Below are 19878 nucleotides of genomic sequence, written 5' to 3'. Positions count from 1 at the left end.
AATAACATCTCTCATGCTCTGTCACTCGTTGAGGGCTTGTAACGGGCGGATTAAAGGGGACATTCCACCAAAACATACCTTCAACAGACCTGGACATGAGTCACGTATTGACTATATCCTGGTCTCAGCGAGGGACTGGGATAAAGTGAGGGACTTTGGAATAATGGACAGGCCTGACAGTGACCATAATCTACTCTCAATGAGATTTGCGATCCAGGGGTCACACACGGCCCTGGCAGAAGAAAATTCAGCATACCCAGTAGACTTAGTTCTAACTAGCAACAGACGCAGAATTAAATGGCAAAAATTGCTGGAAAATCCATCCAACATCCAAAGGCTGTACGCGCTAGTCGTCCCTGCCCTAGAAAAGGTTGAGGTACTCAGGCACCAGCTAGTCAATGACACCGAGCCCTTCGCTTTAAAAAAAGCCGAGGTACCTATCTCCTTGCTATCTACTTCTGCAAAGTTTAATGCGCTTGGGGCTATCCACTCCGAGCTATGTACTATCCTGGTAGAAGTGCTGAACCCGGTAGCTAGGCCGAAGAAGCCTAAGAAGAAAAGAGCCACATGGTTCAACGCTTCCTGCAGGAGAGCAAAAGCCATACTACTAGAGTCCCTTAAAATACGAGAAATTCCCAGTAAGATCAGGGAAAAGCGCTTAGCTTATAAGTCCATCCTTCGTAGTGCCAAAATAGAATGGGACGAGGGAAACTGGTCCGAAATGACAGCCGCCCTTATACTACGAGATGCCCGAAAATTCTGGCAAATCGTTAAACATGGCTCAGCTGAACCCCTAGCGGCAGTAGAAGCAAACATAGCACCCGCCGTTTGGGAGGAACACTTCAAAACCCTGTATAAATCACACAATCAGGACCAACTGGTGACCCCATCAGAAGGTATAATGCACCAATCCAATGAAAGTGTAGCTCCCATGGATGGATTCACTCTGGCAGAAGTTAGTACGGCAATCATGGGCCTGGCTGCAGAAAAGGCGCCAGGTCTAGATAGGTTGCCAGGGGACCTATACAAACATGAAGTCAAAATCTGGGCCCCGTACCTTAGGGTGCTGTTCAATGCGATTTTGAATGGCATGCCAATCCCCCCAACTTGGCTGGGGGCAGAGATAGTCCCAATCTTTAAGAAGGGATCACCTCTGCTCCCAGTCAACTATAGGCCAATAAGCCTGATAGACGTCTCACAAAAACTGTTCGCCAGGCTGTTGTTGGACCGCCTGCTGGATTGGATGAGGGAAGAAATGCGTTACTTACCTGTAACTGCAGTTATCCAGTAATAGTGTCTTTCATAGATTCACATGCCTGAATCATTCCCCGTCGTCGAGACGGGAGCCTCCGGTATATAAAAAAGTAATGTCCTAGAGACATACATAGAAAAAAAATAGGCCTAAGGATCCCACCTTAGTGTCCTATCCACGTCCTTTTGTAAAAAAGACCTAAATAGAGTAGGCCCAAGGGTCCCACCGTAGTGGCCTATCTGTGTCCTTTTGTGAAAAGGACCAAAGTCAAGAAGCAAACCAATCAGCTACCACCTCCTTCTAGAACCTTCCTGTCAGGAGCCCAAGTCTCTCAGATTTTCGTACGCACCAAGCTAGGTAGGCGTAAACTTGTTAGAGAGATAGGTGAGTCCTTCCAGGGGAGGCGGGAGGGTGCATGTGAATCTATGAAAGACACTATTACTGGATAACTGCAGTTACAGGTAAGTAACGCATTTCTTATCCAGTATTTGGGTGTCTTTCATAGATTCACATGCCTGAATCAGAGTAGCGAGCAATATATTATGCACATTTCTGATGGTACAGCATATACTATTCCTTAGATAATACACAGCATGCGAGCATGAACCATCATTAGACATCCACAATAAGCATTAGTAGAGAAATGTGCATACCAGAGAAGGATGGAGGGACGGAGGAAGGCTCACCTTACTGAAATATATATATATATAGCTGAACACTTCTTGTCCCACTACTGCATCCTTCCTCAGCTCCGTATCCAGGCAGTAGTGCCTAGTGAATGTATGCGGCGACTTCCATGTTGCCGCCCTGTAAATGCCAATGACTGGCGCACCTGCGAAGAGGGCCATAGAAGTGGACATAGCTCTCGTGGAGTGCGCTCTCACTTTGGAATGCAATGGCTGTCCAGCTTGGTCATGAGAGAAAGTAATGGCTGCAGAAATCCATCTGGAGATTCTCTGCTTGGTAAGTGGTAGACCTCTCCTAGGTCTACTGTAAGCTACTAAGAGCTGGTTAGATTTCCTGAATGTTTTCGTTTTGCCAATGTAAAACTTCAAGCATTGTTGAGATCCCTAGCATGCAGCGATCTTTCAGTTGCCATGCTTGGGTTTGGAAAGAAGGAACGCAGAACCACAGGTTTATTTAGGCGGAAGTCCGACGGGACTTTTGGGATAAACCTAGGATTGGTTCTCAGGATTACTTTGTCGTTTTTTAAAACCGTAGAAAAGGATCCTGGATTAAAAAACTGCTGTAGCTCACGGACCCTCCCTGCAGATGTGAGTGCCAGGAGGAGCGCTGTTTTCCACGAGACATACTTCAGGACAGCTCTGTGTACTGGGTCAAACGGATGTTCCATGAGCTGGTCAAGAACCGCATTGAGATGCCAGGCAGGTGGCAACACACTTACTGGCGGGAAAGATCTGTATAATCCTTTAGAAATTGCTGAATCGAACTGCTTGACCAGAGAGATAGACTCGTTGAAGTTCTTTTATAATGAGATATTGCTGCTAAGTGTAGCTTAATGGAGGAGTGGGCCAGGCCCTACTGTGCCAGATGTAATAGATAAGGTAGATTTGCTCCGGCGAGGAGGAGAAAAGCCGAAAGTTTTGATCTGCACACCAAACACAAAAGCGCTTCTATTTCAGGGAATACGTTTTGGTCGTTCCATCTGCCCTTGCTCTGGCAAGAATGTCCCTACAGTCTTGTGGAATATTCAGATTGTGGAACTCTCGGAACTCAGGAGCCCGGTAGCTAACCTGAGAGACTTCAGATCCGGATGTTGTACATTATGAGGAGCGATGGACACTGTCGAAGGTGGATCGGCGGCTCCAGGGATAGACGGTGGCGCTCTGAACTAATGTTGCCTCGGCCAAGTTGGGGCTATTAAAAGTAGAGTATAAGGCTCCATCGAAATATTCCTGAGGACTCTAGGAAGCCTCGGGAATGGCGGAGAGGCGTACGCAAAGACACTTGTGCCATGCGATGGAAAATGCATTCCCTAGAGACCCTGACTGGGGATGCCAAACTGCGAAGTGTGGGCATTTGGCGTCCATTCTCGTCGCAAATAGATCGATTTGCGGCGTGTCCCATCTGGAGAAGATCTGGTCGATAAGTGGTTGATCTAGCTCCCCCTTGTGTGACAATGTTTTCTGCATGCTCAACGCGTCGGCGAGCACATTGTCCGCGCCTGGGACATATTCCGCCCTTAGGGTTACAGTGTGGAGTATGAGCCAATACCAGACTTTTTTGTTTGTTGAGGTAGTGCATAGTCGTGGTGTTGTCTGTCCGGACGAGCACTAGGGAATATTTGATTCTTGGCAGGAAAACATGAAGGGCGAGGAAGATCGCCCGTAATTCGAACAGATTGATATGTAGTATCTTCTCCGTAGGAGACCACTATCCGCTTATTTGTAGCTCTTGCAGAAAAGCTCCCCAGCCTTCCAAGGAGGCGCCTGTTGTGGAAATATGAGGAGTAGCCGAAGCAGGAATGACAAGCCTTGAGACAGGTTTTGAGATGACATCCACCATCGAAGGGCTCCGACCATCTGAGGATTCACTTTTATGTGGCCTTCGAATGACCCTGTGCATTGGACCCACTGCTTTGAGAGCGCCTCCTGAAGATTCCTCAATCGTAGTTGACAGTGAGGAATCAGGAGGATACACGCTGACATCATCCCCAGGAGGGATTTGAAGAGGCGGACTGTCAAGGCTTTCTTCGAGGCTACTATAGCAGCAAGTGCAAAAGGCTTGTTCATCCTCTCTCTGGATGGGAAAGCTTTTTCCGACCGTGTGTCCAGGGTTGCACCTAGGAAACTGATGTACTGAGAAGGTTGTAGGACCGATTTTTCCTGATTGAGGGTGAGACCCAAGCAATCGAAAAGCTTTAAACAGGCGTTGGATGACCTGGACGCATCTTTTAAGGATGAAGCCTTGACCAGCCAGTCATTTAGATACAGAAAGACTTGGTGATGGCAGTGTCTGAGATATGCCGCCACCGTGGCACGACATTTCATGAATATGTGCGGTGCAGACTTGGGCCCGAAGGGCAAAACGCAAAACTGCAAGTGTCTGCCCGCTACTGCAAATCTCAAGTACCGTTTTGTGATTCCCGTGAATTGGGATATGGAAGTAAGCGTCCTGTATGTCTACGGACGCTCTAAAATCCTGCTTATACAGTAGTCGCAAGACCTCCTGGACCGTTACCATGCAAAACGACTGCTTCTTAGGAATTTGTTGAGGGCCCTGGGGTCCAAGATTGGTCTCCACTTCTTGTCTTTTTTCTGGATCAAAAGAAGTGGGAATAAAACCCTTATCCCTTCCGAGATGGAGGTACTCTCCCTATAGCTCCTATCTGCAGCATAATCGAGATCTGTCATAGAAGCAGCCGTAGATAGTCATTTCCGCTGTCCTTTACCTTGAAAGGACGACCTCCCCAAAAAAGAGGATTGCTTGTTTTGCTGTTGTTGGTGCTGTTGGTATTGCGGTCTACTCTGGCTTGAAGAGTAGGAAGACTTGTATTGATAATTCCCTCTGTGGGAAGAATGTCCACTTCCTCTATTTCTACTAAAGGACTGGTTCTTATACTGAAGAGTGCCCAAAGCACTCACAGTGTCCGCTTCGTCAATTTTTTGTGCCCATTAGTAACTGGCTGTCATATGGCATGTGCAAAACCTATGTTTGCACCTCAGGACTGAAAGAGGTTGCCTTTAGCCATCCTTGGAGCCGCAAGACTGCTGCTCCAGCCAACTTGAGGAATCCTGTCATAGCTATATCCATCGCGCAGACTATAGTGTCTGACGCCGATGCTTCACCATCTAGCAGAATCCTTTTTACTTCCTCTTTGGATGAATTTGGCAATTCCGACAGGTACGGGGCTATGTGTGCCCACAATTGTCCATGATAGCGTCCCAAGAGCGCTAGAGCGTTCACGGCCTTTACCGTGATTGCCGACATTGAGGAAAACCTGTTCCCAATGTTGTCCACTCTTTGCCCTATACTTCTTATCCAACTGGTGATACAGAGGGGGTGTTCTGCATGATCCTTACCCCTTAAAACGTTGAGCAGCCCTCTCTACCACAGTATAAAAAATTCCAGAATTGGCGGATTTTTCCTTTGTAGATCGCCGTCATAGACTATGCCGTTGAAGACGAGCAGTCCTAGATGAGGCCGTCATAGACGACGCCATAGACGATCCGTCGTCGACAAGGTGGCCGACGCCGTCGTAGACCGGCCGTCATAGACGAGGCCGTCGTAGACGAGGCCCTCATAGACGAGGCCCTCATAGACGAGGCCCTCATAGACGAGGCCCTCGTAGACGAGGCCATCGTAGACGAGGCCATCGTAGACGAGGCCATCGTAGACGAGGCCATCGTAGACGAGGCCATCGTAGACGAGGCCATCGTAGGCGAGGCCATCGTAGGCGAGGCCATCATAGGCGAGGCCATCATAGACGAGGCCATCATAGACGAGGCCATCGTAGACGAAGCCATCGTAGACGAGGCCATCGTAGACGAGGCCATCATAGACGAGGCCATCATAGACGAGGCCATCATAGACGAGGCCATCGTAGACGAGACCCTCATCGATTCCGTAGACGGGCCGTCGTAGACGAGCAGTCATAGACGAGCAGACATAGCGTCGTAGACGCTCTCGTCGTCGTCGCTGTCCGTCGTCGTCGACACTCTCGTCGTCGTCGACACTCTCGTCGCCGTCGACACTCTCGTCGCCGTCGACACTCTCGTCGCCGTCGACACTCTCGTCGCCGTCGACACTCTCGTCGTCGTCGACACTCTCGTCGTCGACACTCTCGTCGTCGTAGACGAGGCCATCGTAGACGAGGCCATCGTCGACGCCGTAGACAGGTCGTCGTAGATGAGCCGTCGTAGATGAGCCGTCGTAGATGAGCCGTCGTAGATGAGGCCATCGTAGACGAGCCATCGTAGACGAAGAGGCTGTATCCCATGATCAGAGGAGGTGATTTTGACGGCTCAGAAGTCGTCTTTTTTTATGTGATTTTTTCTCCAAAAGCAAGTCCTTTACTCTCCTTTACCACAGAGTGAGGAGATTTTGAAGGACTGCGCCCAGAAGACCTTTGAGCGGTCTTTTTGAGGGCCTTCTCAGGACGTCCCCCTGAGGAATCAGTCTGAGGAGATTCTCTTCTGAGGTCTCCTAGACGTTGAGGGCAACGCCTCATCACAGTAACTGGAGAATAAATAAAAAACAACCTCCTTTCTGGTCTTAACCATATTAAAAGTCGCCCTTCACGACCTCTCAAAGACTTACTTGAGATAGTGCGACATAACTTCAGTGTGAGAAACAGAGCAGAGCAACTTCTTGGAACAAGAAGCACAGGCTCTAACCTTACCAAACCGTCTTTAAAGAATGTATTTGAAGATAATCCATAGTAGAAAAGCAAAGTTATTTAATTAAGTGAAAATAAACACAAAATCTGAGCAGAGCTCAGAGGAGACTCCCTTAGCACAACGTGCGGTAGAAAATCTGAGAGACTTCGGCTCCTGACAGGAAGGTTCTAGAAGGAGGTGGTAGCTGATTGGTTGGCTTCTTGACTTTGGTCCTTTTCACAAAAGGACACAGATAGGCCACTAAGGTGGGACCCTTGGGCCTACTCTATTTAGGTCCTTTTTACAAAAGGACGTGGATAGGACATTAAGGTGGGATCCTTAGGCCTATTTTTTTCTATGTATGTCTCTAGGACATTACTTTTTTATATACCGGAGGCTCCCGTCTCGACGACGGGGAATGATTCAGGCATGTGAATCTATGAAAGACACCCAAATACTGAATAATACAATATTCTGAGTCCTTTCCAAGCTGGCTTTAGGGAGAAGGTCTTAACTACAGATCAGGTCTTTCGGCTTGTCCTCATTTTTTGGAAAACGGTGCAGTTGGAGGGTGGCAGCCTCTACACTGTATTCGTGGACCTAAGGGCGGCCTTCGACCTGGTCCCCCGAAAAAAGCTCTGGGAGGTGTTGGCCAAACTGGGTGTCCCTGAGGGTTTGCTGGAGATGATTGTTCGTCTTCATAGTGCCAATTTTGCGCAGGTGCGGTGTGGCATGGTGGGAGTACTGTCAAACAGGTTCCCCGTTGACAGGGGGGTAAGACAGGGTTGTGTGCTTGCACCAACCCTTTTTTGCCTCTACGTCAACGGGGTTATCTCTCACCTGAACGGGGTTGCCAACTCTGATGCTCCCAAGCTGGCTGGCGTCAGGGTGCTGGCGATCATGTTCGCCGACGACACCCTGTTGCTCTCAAAGTCTGCAACGGGTATCCAGCGCGTTCTTTATGGCTTCGCGGACTTCTGTGGGGATCATGATCTAGAAATTAACACCACAAAGACCAAATTTATGGTCCTCAACCCCCCGCCGAAATTTCGCTTTAGCCCTAAAATTGGACAGAGCATACTTGAGAGGGTGAAAACTTTCGAGTACCTCGGAATCATGTTAAACGATAGATTGTCCTGGAGTACCCACCAGGAGAAAGCACTCCTCAAATTGACTCAATATTCGGGGGGTATTATGAATCTCCTGGGCAACAACAAATCATCCACCCGGCCCATAGGTCCTCCTATACAGATCTATAAGGTACCGGCAAGGGGGGCTGCCATGTATAAGTGTGAACTTTGGGGTCATGCAGGAACACTAGATCTGGTAAAAGAGGAGAACAAATTTATTCAGAGGGTTGTAGGACTCCACCCCCAGGACGCCTCTTGTTCCTCTAAGGCTGGACCTAGGTTTGCGACCACTAGACGAAGAACTGGCTTTTCGTCCTCTGGCTTCCTGGCGCAGGCTGTGGGCAACTCCAGAATTGACAAGCTACAGACAGGGATTACAGGAGGTGCTTGCTATGCCCAATGCTGGGAAAATTAAGTGGCCTAAATTTGTCAAATCAGAGCTGGAGGGTCTAGGACTCTCGAAGATGTGGTCTGATCCTTTAACCACCTGTCCACTTTTTCCCAAAAAGAAATTAGCTAAGGCATATCATGATAGTAAATTAATGGAACTCTTCAACCACCAAAAACCTGGCTCATTGACTGACTCTTTTCTATGCATTAAAGATACCTACAGTTTTGCACCAATCCTAGATAAACTGTATCCTCCCTTGCTTAGGAAACTATATTTGCAGTGGAGGCATGGGTCCCTCCCTCTTCGAGTTTTCACAAGTAAGTGGAGTGAACAATCAGTCAGTACGTGTCCAGCTTGCAGAATGTCCGATGAGTCTGAACTCCATATACTCTTTTTTTTGTCCGGTCTATCGTGAGATCCGCAAGAAATGGATAGTTCCTCTATGTAGAAACTTGGGATTTGAGTGTTTGGCTGCCTTCAGAGTTCTGAAATCAAATTTGTCGGACTATATTGTTTTTGCAGTGGCCAAATATTTGGGTGCTATTTGGATTCTGAGAAGAAAATGTCTCAGGTCTGGCCACTGACCTTAAATGTACCAAGGACATGATATTGTATTAAGAAACTCTGTTTTTAATGATAATGGTTGATTTTATAAACTACAAAATTCCTATTTTTACTAGTTTTATGAATGTTATAAATGTCTTTTATGGTGAAAAATTTTACCGAAATAAAGATTTATGAATTGAATTGAATTGAAGTGACTACTTTAATTTTAATACATTTCTGTCTTTGAAATATATTCTTTCTACTGTGGAAATGATCTGAGTTTGTATTTTAACACACTTATTATGCTATAATTGAGTGCATACTTTATGTGGACCTCATTGGAGATCCAAATAATATATTGAATTGAATTGTGTGATAACTCTGAATGTAATAACAGAAAAGTCACGGAGAAGCCCCTACATACTGGTAAGATGGGACTAAAAGTGAAGCACAGGATGTTTATTAAAACGTTTTAAGCCACTTCCTTGATTACGTACATTGCGTCTCTTGGAAAGGATAGCTAATGAAACTTCTTTGGCCCCGCCCCTTTTAGAGACCCCCGCCCACCCCACTTAAAGCACTTAGTTGCAGTGAGTAAAAGCACAGCATGTACAAGCTGTCTGGGTCACAGCTCTGCAGCTGCAAGGGATGAACACTTCTGACGTTCACTGATGTGTTCCATGCTCATGTACCTCTCTATCAAATATATGCTTCTTTAAAAAAAAAAAAATTATATGTATCTATATATATATTATACATACATACATACACATATACATATACACACACACACACACACCTCTGGCTGGACTCTGGTATTTCCAGAGTGTCACCAATTGTGCTAAAGTGTACCTGAAGTGTGACTCAGGATTTAATGTTCGCCTTTAGAGTAATGGGGTGCGGGCAATTCTTTGCATATACAAGCCCCCGGCTGTATTTCTGCCCTTGCCCAGCGCCAGCCACCCCCAGGACCCGGAGAAAGCCTGACAACCACTGTAAGACCTTCCTGTGAGGGGGTGAGATCCTCGTGCACACGGGCTGCGGCTGCATGCTACAGAGACAACATTCAACAGATTCAAATTAAAGACTCCAACTAGTCGCCACAGGGGCGAGAGCAGCTGGGAGCAGGCCCTTGAGGGAGTGCACACAGCACACGTCACGAAGACGGACAGTTTCCACACACACGAAAAGGAACAGGTCACTGCAAACACTCAGAACGGTACGAGATGGGGGTGAGGGGGCAGACGGCACTTACCGTGGTCAGCACCTGCATGATGGTGTCTATGTGCCAGCGCTTGGAGGGCGCGAACCTGAGGCAGGAGGCGTCAGCGAGGAGAGAAAAGGGGAGAGATGGAGTTACAGCAGTTCAAACACTCAGCCAAAACCAGCTTAAAACTCCTACACGTCCAGCGTCGTCCACAATCACCCTCCGGAGAGCCCCTCAAAGGTGCTCCGGGTGTTTCACTGACTTGAGAAAACTTGAGAGAAGAGGCCCTCCTCGAGGTCTGTGCCAGCTTTGTTAGGCTTCCCTGAGGCCCTCTGCGCATGTTCAGTTGGGACACGCGACAGTACGGAATTCTGAGGCCTCCTTGGATATAGCGGTAGTGTGGAGAGTCCAGGGCTTTAAGTGGGATGGAAAAACTGGGGGGGGGGATGGTCTCTCAAAGGGGCGTTGACCAATGCCTTTAAGGGCCTGGCTTAAAAACACAAACTAAAAATCTGTGTTTACGATAGTGTGACGCCCGACTTGTATTTTGCTGTTTCTGTCATTGCATCCCGATAAAGGCTACAATAGGGTGACCAGATCTTGAGAACCAAAAACCGGGACTTTTGGGGAAAATAGAAGGACTACATTTTTTCATCCACAGAATGACAGCTGTCATCAACATAGAATAAAAGAAGAAGCAGCATTAAGAATGTAAATACAATGTAATTTCTAAAATCAAAAATCATACCTATTAATTAACTCGATTACTTATAACAGTTGGTAACTAGCAAAGCTTTAGAACACCCAAAAAAGTACCTCACGCTGTTTTCAGTCAACCTCTTCTAACAAGCATTTGCAATGCATTAGGTCTCGCATTAGGAAAGTTTGAGCTATTGGTCTTGTAAATGAAATTTTTTTATTTATGTGTTGGTTTTGAAAATAGCGAAATTAATAGCTTTGTCATTTACAATGGCAATAGTTATAACTTTTGCAAATGTGACACCTATAGCATTTGTAATGCAATATGTGTTGTATTTACGTGACTTAGATGTATTGATATTACAAATAACAATGGCTTTTAATTTTTTTTAATAATTTATACTTACATAAAAGTTATTGTAATGTATAATGGCAATAGCTTAAACTTTTGTAAATAACTTTTGTGAAGATTATGTTCAGTGTATTTTATTGTGTCGAAAATCCAAGCACAGAAGTGAAATATTAACATATTTTTGTGACATTTGTCATAAAGCTTGAAACATTGATAGAACATATTTGAACCAGTTGTTGAATGGTTGCACAGATTGATGCTGTGGTGGCGCTGAGTGATGTTGTGGTGGCGACGAGTGATGCTGTGGCGTTCAGTGATGCTGTGGTGGCGCATAGTGATGTTGTGGTGCCCCTGAGAGATGCTGTGGTGGTGCGGAGTGATGATGTGGTGATGCGATAGATAGATAGAGGGAGGGCGATAGATAGATAGAGGGAGGGCGATAAGATAGATAGAGGGAGGGCGATAAGATAGATAGAGGGAGGGCGATAAGATAGATAGAGGGAGGGCGATAAGATAGAGGGAGGGCGATAGATAGATGGATAGAGTGATGGCAATAGATAGAGAGTGCGATAGACAGATAGATAGAGAGAGGGCGATAGATAGAGGGAGGGCGATAGATAGAGGGAGGGCGATAGATAGAGGGAGGGCGATAGATAGTGTAATTATGTGGCGTGTAATTATGTGGCGTGTAATTATGTGGCACCGAGTGGTATTTTGAGTGTAGGTTGCATTGAGCGAAGTGGTAAATATGTAGCATATAATTATGTGGCACTGAGTGGTATTTGGAGTGTATGTTGCATTGAGTGCAGTGTAATTATGTGGCATGTAATTATGTGGCACCGAGTATGAATTCTCACAAATATGTATCAGAACTGAGGCCTGGAGGCAAACTGTGATGACCGGTAAGCTGGGAATATTCCTGAAAGGTCAGTGTCACTGAAAAGCAAGTACTCTGGGGCAGAGTCAGTCATGAATGAATGAATGAATGAAAAGAATTTATATCGCACAACTAAAACCCTAAGGTGTCAAAGCGCCTAGCAAAATAAATCAAAAGATGGCAAATCAGACTACAGATATGCGCGCGCAAAAAGACGGGTCTTCAGGGCCTTTCTGAATAGCTGCAGAGTAGGGAGGGACCTAAGTTCTATAGGAAGAACATTCCACCACTTAGGTGCCAGATTGGAAAAGGCTTTGCCTCCCCATCTAGCTTTTCGGATACGCGGGACTGATAGAAGAGCCTTGTTAGAGGAACGTAAGTTCCTGCAAGGACTATAACAGGACAGGATAGATCCAATTCCTATAAGCCTGTTTCTTGCCAGAGCCCTATAGATCAAACACAGGATTTTAAACAGGATACGATCCTCCATAGGGAGCCAATGAAGCCGTTTCCTGGCCAAAGTGGCCGAGGTGCCCCGAGGCAGGTCCAGGGCGAACCTAGCCGCTGCATTCTGGACCACCTGCAAGCGCTGCAGCAGGCTTTTATTCAGTCCCGCATACAGCGCATTGCAGTAATCCAGACGAGAACCCACTAGAGCAACTGCCACTTGTTTCCTAGCTTGCTGCGAAAGATAGTGCCTAATCCTCCTCAGTATGCAAAGAACGCCCCAGCAGGTGGAAATTGTCCTGTTTACCTGTTGACACATACTGAGGGTAGGATCGATCACTACCCCAAGATTTTTAGCGGATGCCGTAGGGACAGGACATGCTCCAAGTGAATCCGGCCACCAATCAACTGACCAAACCTCCTCCTTACCTCCGAACACCATCACCTCGGTCTTCTCCCCATTCAGTTTCAGCGAATTGTGAATCATCCACTGTCCGACAGCCTCCATACAAGATCTAAAGTTGGAGGCAGTCGGAGAAACTGACTGGGAGAGAGAGACGAGGATCTGGGTGTCATCCGCATAGGAGACTACCTCCATCCCAAAAGATCTAATTAGTCCGGCAAGGGGGGTCACATAGATGTTAAAAAGGGTCGGACTTAACGCCGACCCCTGAGGGACCCCACATTGCACAGACAGGGATGGAGATAGAAACCTCCCCAGCTTCACCCTTTGCTCTCGCTTGTCGAGGAAAGAGGTAAGTAGAGCTAATGCCTCCCCCTGAACCCCAATCTCCCTCAGGCGAGATGTTAGCACTGAGGGAGAAAGGGTATCAAAGGCGGCAGTAAGGTCTAAGAGGATCAGGAGGGAGGTCTGTCCCCCATCCACACACATACGGATATTATCCAGTACTATGGTGAGGGCAGACTGTACTATGTTCCCTCCTGAATCCATGCTGGGAAGAATTCAAACAGCCAGAATTTTCCACGAAGGCAGCAAGATGTTTATTCAGATGGATTTCTAACATCTTCGCGGGGGCAATCGTATGCAGACACCCCCTGTCTAGGGCAGATGGCGGGGTGGGGTGAGTCACGGCTGGCGCAAGTATTGGCAGGCGCACGGCGGACACAGACTTAATTGATTACAGCAAGGATTCCAACCTGATAAGAACATAAGAGATGCAGGAAGAGTTAACAGTGCAACTGTAGACTGCGAGTTATGAACTGATTTTGATGGCACTTCGAAAGAGGCAAAGTACATGTGGCAACAGTAAATATTTTAAATAAATAATTCAGTGAAAAGAACTTGTAATATGTACTAAAATCCCATAGTTTGAGAGGTCAATGCTAAACAGTGAACACTATGATGCTGCTTGTGTTGGATTGCACACACCCATAGAATATAGCGGGCTTAAAAACTTACCTCCTGGGTTGAATGTGAGGTTTGGAGTGCCGGGCATTCTGAGGATAAATGTGGCCCTAAAAGTGCGCAGTCTCACTGGCCTTGCAGTGGTAGCCTCTTGAAGGAGGTGGAGTTGAGCAACTCTGTCTGATGGGAACAACGGAGGAAGAACCTCTGTCCCAAGCAGAGAACACGAAGAGTTCACTGCAGTGACTGCCTGACTGGAATGACTCTAGTGGGTGTGCAACATCCAGCTGAGGCAAACGCGGAAAGCAGCACATGAACCAGAATGAAGCGATAATAGACCGAGGAATGAGGCAGTTCCTGAAGGTCACGTGGGTCAGGGATAAGCTCAGCATATGCGTCAAAGACCCAGGCGGCATAAAAAAAAGGGTATGGCCACAGAGGGCACAATACTCTGTGTGAAGATGGTAGTATTCGAAAGGGGGCAGGGGGGAGATAAATGTATCTTGTCCATGTCACTAAAGTTAGCCTGTTACGTGAAAGGCTACAAGGCCAAGTAATTAATCAAGATTTATTAGTGTGAAAGTTTGAGAAATAATAAGTATGGCGTCTCATCATGAAATGCCTTTGGGCAACCGACAAATGGACAATTAGAAACTCCATGAGGTTCTTTGGGCACAACCAAGGGAGGAGAGGGGGAAACAAAGAGGAGAAAGAGGGATAGGATTTAACAGTAACAAGGAAGAAAATGAAGATCACTACAGAAGGAAGGACGGGAGAGTGTAGAAAAAGGGAGGAAAGTGAGTGATGAATGAAGTGGAGATGGGGAGGGACAGACTGCAGTGTTTTATTGGAAATAAAGGATAGAAGAAGGGGAAAGAACAGCGGTGACGTTGGGGAGAGGTGTGGGGCGGGGGCAGCAAGACAGAGACATGCTGGGAGGGAGGAGAAAGGGAGCAAGTGAAAGCACAAGTTCAGTGGTGAGGGTATGGAGGGGTGTGGGGCGGGGGCAGCAAGACAGACATGCTGGGTGGGAGGAGAAAGGGAGAGAGTGAAAGCACAAGTCCAGTGGTGACGGTATGGAGGGGTGTGGGGCTGGGGGGAGCGGATTCCTTTGAAGTCTGATGCCGAGGCTCAGACAAATGGTGGTGTGCGATGTGGCTCGCAAAGTGCACGCGCCTGGCTCGCATGCACTGTTTGAGAAGTCAATGCTAAACTGTGCACACTATGAAGCTGCTTGTTTTGGATTGCACACACCCATAGAATATAGTGGGCTTAAAAATTACCTCCTGGATTGAATGTGAGGTTTGGAGTTCGGGGCATTCTGAGGATAAATGTGGCCTTAAAAGTGCGCAGTCTCACTGGCCTTGCAGTGGTAGCCTCTTGAAGGAGGTGGAGTGGAGCAACTCTGTCTGATGGGAACAACGGAGGAAGGCCCTCTGTCCCAAGCAGAGAACACAAAGAGTTCACTGCAGTGACTGCCTGACCGGAATGACTCTAGTGGGTGTGCAACATCCAGCTGAGGCAAACACGGAAAGCGGCACATGAACCAGAATGAAGCGATAATAGACCGAGGAATGAGGCAGTTCCTGAAGGTCACGTGGGTCAGGGATAAGCTCAGCATATGCGTCAAAGACCCAGGCGGCATAAAAAACAAGTCTGATGCGGGGGCGGCAGCCTTTGAAGTCTGATGCCGAGGCACAGACAAATGTGGTGTGTGATGTGTGATGTGGCTGGCGATGATGTGCAAGTGCCTGGCTCACATGAACTGTATGCGATCCGCAGTGGGTAGACTTTTTAGGTCTGCTTACAATAAATTTCGCCTATCATCCTTTCGGGATGTAATAGGCGAGAGCTAAAAACCGGGACATGAGACAAAATTGCCGAAGTCTGCCCGGACAGCTGGTGAAAACCCGGGACTGTCCGGGCAAATCCGGGACGTCTGGTCACCCTATACAACAAGTAACATCATACCTACAACAAGTCAGGACTATTGGCTTACTCAATGGTTGTTAGTTGCTTAAGATAAATAAGCAGCAACTATGGCTTGTATATAATATTGACAACGCTCCCACTTAAAGCCCCGGTGACACCACGACAATGTTGATGCTCCTGAGTTTCAAAAAGAGAAGGGAAATCTGGAGAGAAAATGACTCTCTTTAAAGGATTCCCTTCCCCTACAAAGCTCACCTGGCATGACGTCATGCTGTAACTTCTCCACTAATGAGGAGCGAGCAGTGTGAGCAGCGCACACCCATGTGCCTGATGTCACTGCAGTCCAGAAAAACGGACCGCCTGTGCCAGGGTACAAAACAGAGCTCGATAGAGACTCGTTTCGAGGACCCCTTTAAAAACTGCCAGTGCTCAGACCCGGTGAGACCCGGCCCACTTAAAGCCCTGGGAGAGTCTGTATGCTTCCCGTGCATGTGTGGGACTCTGTGTGATGGCTGTTTGTGTGTGCAGGCTGCGTGTCTCCTTTTGGCCTGGGAGGTCGTGTAACGTGCCACTGGACGATAAGTTACACACATCTCTGTTTATTCCGCCCACGTGACTGTTTTACCTACACTGTTACCTAAAGCCTTCCTTTCTGTGTTTGGCCCACCTGCAAGCTTTTTTTGGTTTCACATTTGGTAGATTCGTCACTTTACCTGCTCCGAACGCAGCATTACAAACAGAGCCATATTTAAACACTGGTTTGCATTTGGTGCCACCTAGCGGTCACTAATAAAAATCCAGCAGAAATTGGACAACACACACAATATTGATCTTGGTAGACATGGAAGACTACTTTAAACAAGCATTGGCTATGCAAATTGAATTGGTCACTTATGTAAAGGTAAGCGAGATGGACCGGGATTGCCAATGCTTGTTTAAGGCGTGTTTCCTGCGCTCCACGTTCAAAGGAGAGCAGCAATACTTGGCTGACACGAAACAAAAATCATAAATGAGTGGCTTATCAATGGCCTTGGATTCTAGGAGGGTATGTGCTACTACAGGCACCTCTTCAAAGGCTCATCGGTCTCCAGTCAGGACATTCGAGGGGAGGTGGGGGCACGCTCATTGTCCCACCTCTTTGGACCTGTTCGTGCGAGTGGGAACTGCGCCCACCAATAGCTTGAGAAACCCAGCTCCCATGCAGTTAGGCTGCAACACAATTATCTACACCCCCACACACACTCACACGCTCGACCCCGTCTTCTCCTCAGGCTCCCACGTCTCCGTCAGCCACACCACTGAACTCCTCTGGGCCGGCCACCTCTGCATCAACATCACCTTCCGGAAACCAACCACACACCACCGCACCCAACAGATCCCTCGCCGCTGCTGGAGCAAAGTCACCGAAGACCAACTACACGAAAACCTCGCTCTCAGCCCACCCACCAACACCTCTAACCACCAACACCTCAACATCGACGACGCCGCCTGCATTCTCAAACGCTGGATCAATGACTGCGCCAACACCCTCACCCCGCTGAAGAAACACACCCACAGAGACACCAGCAAGAGAGCTAGCTGGTTCCCCCAGAACTCCTAGCCTCAAAGCGAACCTGCCGGAAACCAGAGAAGAAACAGCACAATGAAAAGACACTGGACAGCCTCGCAGCCCACAAATGCGCCATCCGCAAACACCATCACCTCATCAGGTCTGCCAAGAAGACCTCCTTCAAAGACCGCCTCGACAACAACGCACACAACAGCAAGGAGCTCTTCAACATCGTAAAGGAACTCTCCAACCCCAGCTCCAAAACCAACGCCATCCCGCCGTCGCAAGCCCTGCGCGACTCCCTCACCACCTTCCTCCACCGAAAGATCGCGGACATTCACAACAGCTTCAATGCCCAGACAGCCCCAACAGACAGCAACACAACAGACCCTCCGCACACCATCGACCACGACCCCCTGCCAGCCTGGGCCAAAGTGAACATAGATGACACCATCAAGACCATGAGCACAATCCACTCCGGCTCCCCGTCAGACCCCCTCCCGCACTACATCTTCAACAAAGCCAGCAGCTCCATCGCGCCCCACCTGCGCAACGCCATCAATCTCTCCTTCGAGACTGCAACCTTCCTAGAGAACTGGAAACACACCAAGATCAACGCCCTACTCAAAAAACCCAAGGCGGACCCGAGAGACCTCAAGAACTTCCGGCCCATCTCCCTGCTTCAGTTCCCAGCCAAGGCCATCGAGAAGATCGCCAACAGACAGGTAACCCGATACCTCGAAGAAAACAGCATCCTGGACCCATCCCAGTCAGGATTCCGCAGCAACCACAGCACAGAGACTGCCCTCATCGCAGCCACCGACGACATCAGGACCCTGCTAGACAATGGTGAGACCGTGGCCCTCATCCTCCTGGACCTCTCCGCCGCCTTTGACACCGTCTGCCACCGCACACTACGCACACGCCTCCACGACGCAGGGATCCGAGACAAGGCCCTGGAATGGACCACCTCCTTCCTCTCCAGCAGGACCCAGAGCGTCCACCTCCCCCATTCTGATCCGAAGCCTCCAAGATCATCTGCGGCGTACCCCAGGGATCATGCCTCAGCCAGACACTGTTCAACATCTACATGGCCCTGCTCGCACAAGTCGCCCGACAGCACGGCCTCAACATAATCTCCTACGCCGACGACACCGCCAAATCCAACCTCCACGAAGGAATGAAGGCCGTCGCCGACAGGATGAAGATCAGCCGACTGAAGCTGAACTCGGACAAGACGGAGGTGCTCATCCTCGGCTCGAACCCTTCAGCCTAGGATGACTCCTGGTGGCCTACGGCACTGGGAGCAGCCCCGACACCCACCGACCACGCACGCAACTTGGGAGTCATCCTCGACTCAACACTCTCCATGACCAAGCAAGTCAACGCAGTCTCCTCCTCCTGCTTCAACACCCTCCGCATGCTCCGCAAGATCTACAGGTGGATCCCCACAGATACAAGAAGAACAGTCACCCAGGCCCTCGTCAGTAGCAGACTCGACTATGGAAACGCCCTCCACGCGGGAGCCCCGGCCAAGCTCATCAAACGGCTGCAACGTATTCAAAACGCCTCTGCAAGCCTGATCCTTGACGTACCACGCCACAGCCACATCACCCCCACCTGAGAAACCTGCACTGGCTCCCCGTCAACAAGAGGATTTTCTTCAAGCTCCTCATCCACGCACACAAGGCACTCCACAAGACCGGCCCAGCCTACCTCAACAGGCGACTCTTCTTCTACATTCCCCAACCGCCAGCTCCGTTCCGCCGACCTCGCCCTCACCACCGTCCCTTGCATCCGAAGAACAACCACGGCAGCAGATCCTTCTCCCACCTCGCCGCTAAGACCTGGAACACCCTCCCACTGAGCCTACGACAGACCCAAGACCTGTTGACCTTCAGGAGGCTACTCAAGACCTGGCTGTTCGACCAGTAGCACCCCCCCCACCCATTTTCCCCCCAGCACCTTGAGACCCTCACGGGTAAGTAGTGCGCTCTACAAATTCTTGATTGATTGATTGACATTGCTCTCCACTATCTACAGCTCCCCAAACCCCAGCAGGAGCGAGCTCACACCATCATCTACAACCCCCCACAGCCAGTGTTCGTGCGCCATTACCTACAGCCCACGCAAACAGTGTTCCACATCATTACCTACAAGCCATAACCTGCAGCCCTCTGCAGCATGCTCTACTCGTCTACTTACAGCCTCCCCAGCTGACATAACTCCTACGCCACTATCAACAGCACTCTCGTGGCAGTGCCCCAATACTGGCACTTGTAGCCTCATAATGCCAGGGCCCTACACAATAACCAACAGCTCCCTACAAGCCGATCTTCAACACAATTAACCACAGCCCCCAGCTACCAGAGCTCCTGCCTCATTATTCACAACTCACCTATTCTGAAAAAACCTGGGGCGGACCCGGCCACCCTCAGTAATTTTCGACCTATATCCCTGCTCCCATTTCTGGGTAAACTACTGGAGGCCCATGTCTCCAGCTGTCTTGGCTCGTTCATTGAGAGCTCCAAGTTTCTGGACCAGCACCAGGCAGGATTTAGACCTCAGCCCTCCACGGAGTCTGTCATGGTGGCTGTCCATGATGAACTCAGACAGGGAGCGGATCGGAACATTTCTCAGGCCCTGGTGCTCCTTGACTTGTCGGCGGCTTGCAACACCGTTGATCATTCCATCCTTATTCAGCGGGTCGAGAACGCCGGCATCAGGGGCACCGCACTTAGGTGGCTCGCCTCCTTTCGGAAAGACCGTAAGCAAGCAGTTTGCCTCGGCC

At 48.8% G+C, this 19878-nt stretch overlaps 1 protein-coding gene across 6 annotated transcripts in view; it reads right to left on the bottom strand.

Moving 5' to 3' along the window:
- Positions 1-19878, bottom strand: part of AP1G2 (adaptor related protein complex 1 subunit gamma 2) — a 210605-nt gene that overhangs the window by 87399 nt on the left and 103328 nt on the right. For all 6 annotated transcript variants that reach the window (XM_078644910.1, XM_078644909.1, XM_078644913.1 and 3 more), the window contains one exon: positions 9914-9968. In XM_078644910.1, coding sequence (XP_078501036.1) covers positions 9914-9968 — 55 coding nt within the window. The remainder of the gene's footprint in view (positions 1-9913; positions 9969-19878) is intronic.

Source organism: Lissotriton helveticus, chromosome 5_1 (genome assembly GCF_964261635.1).
Source record: "Lissotriton helveticus chromosome 5_1, aLisHel1.1, whole genome shotgun sequence".
NCBI classification, from domain to species: domain Eukaryota; kingdom Metazoa; phylum Chordata; class Amphibia; order Caudata; family Salamandridae; genus Lissotriton; species Lissotriton helveticus.
Note: the sequence above shows the minus strand (reverse complement) of the source record. Positions and strands in the feature narration are given on the sequence as shown.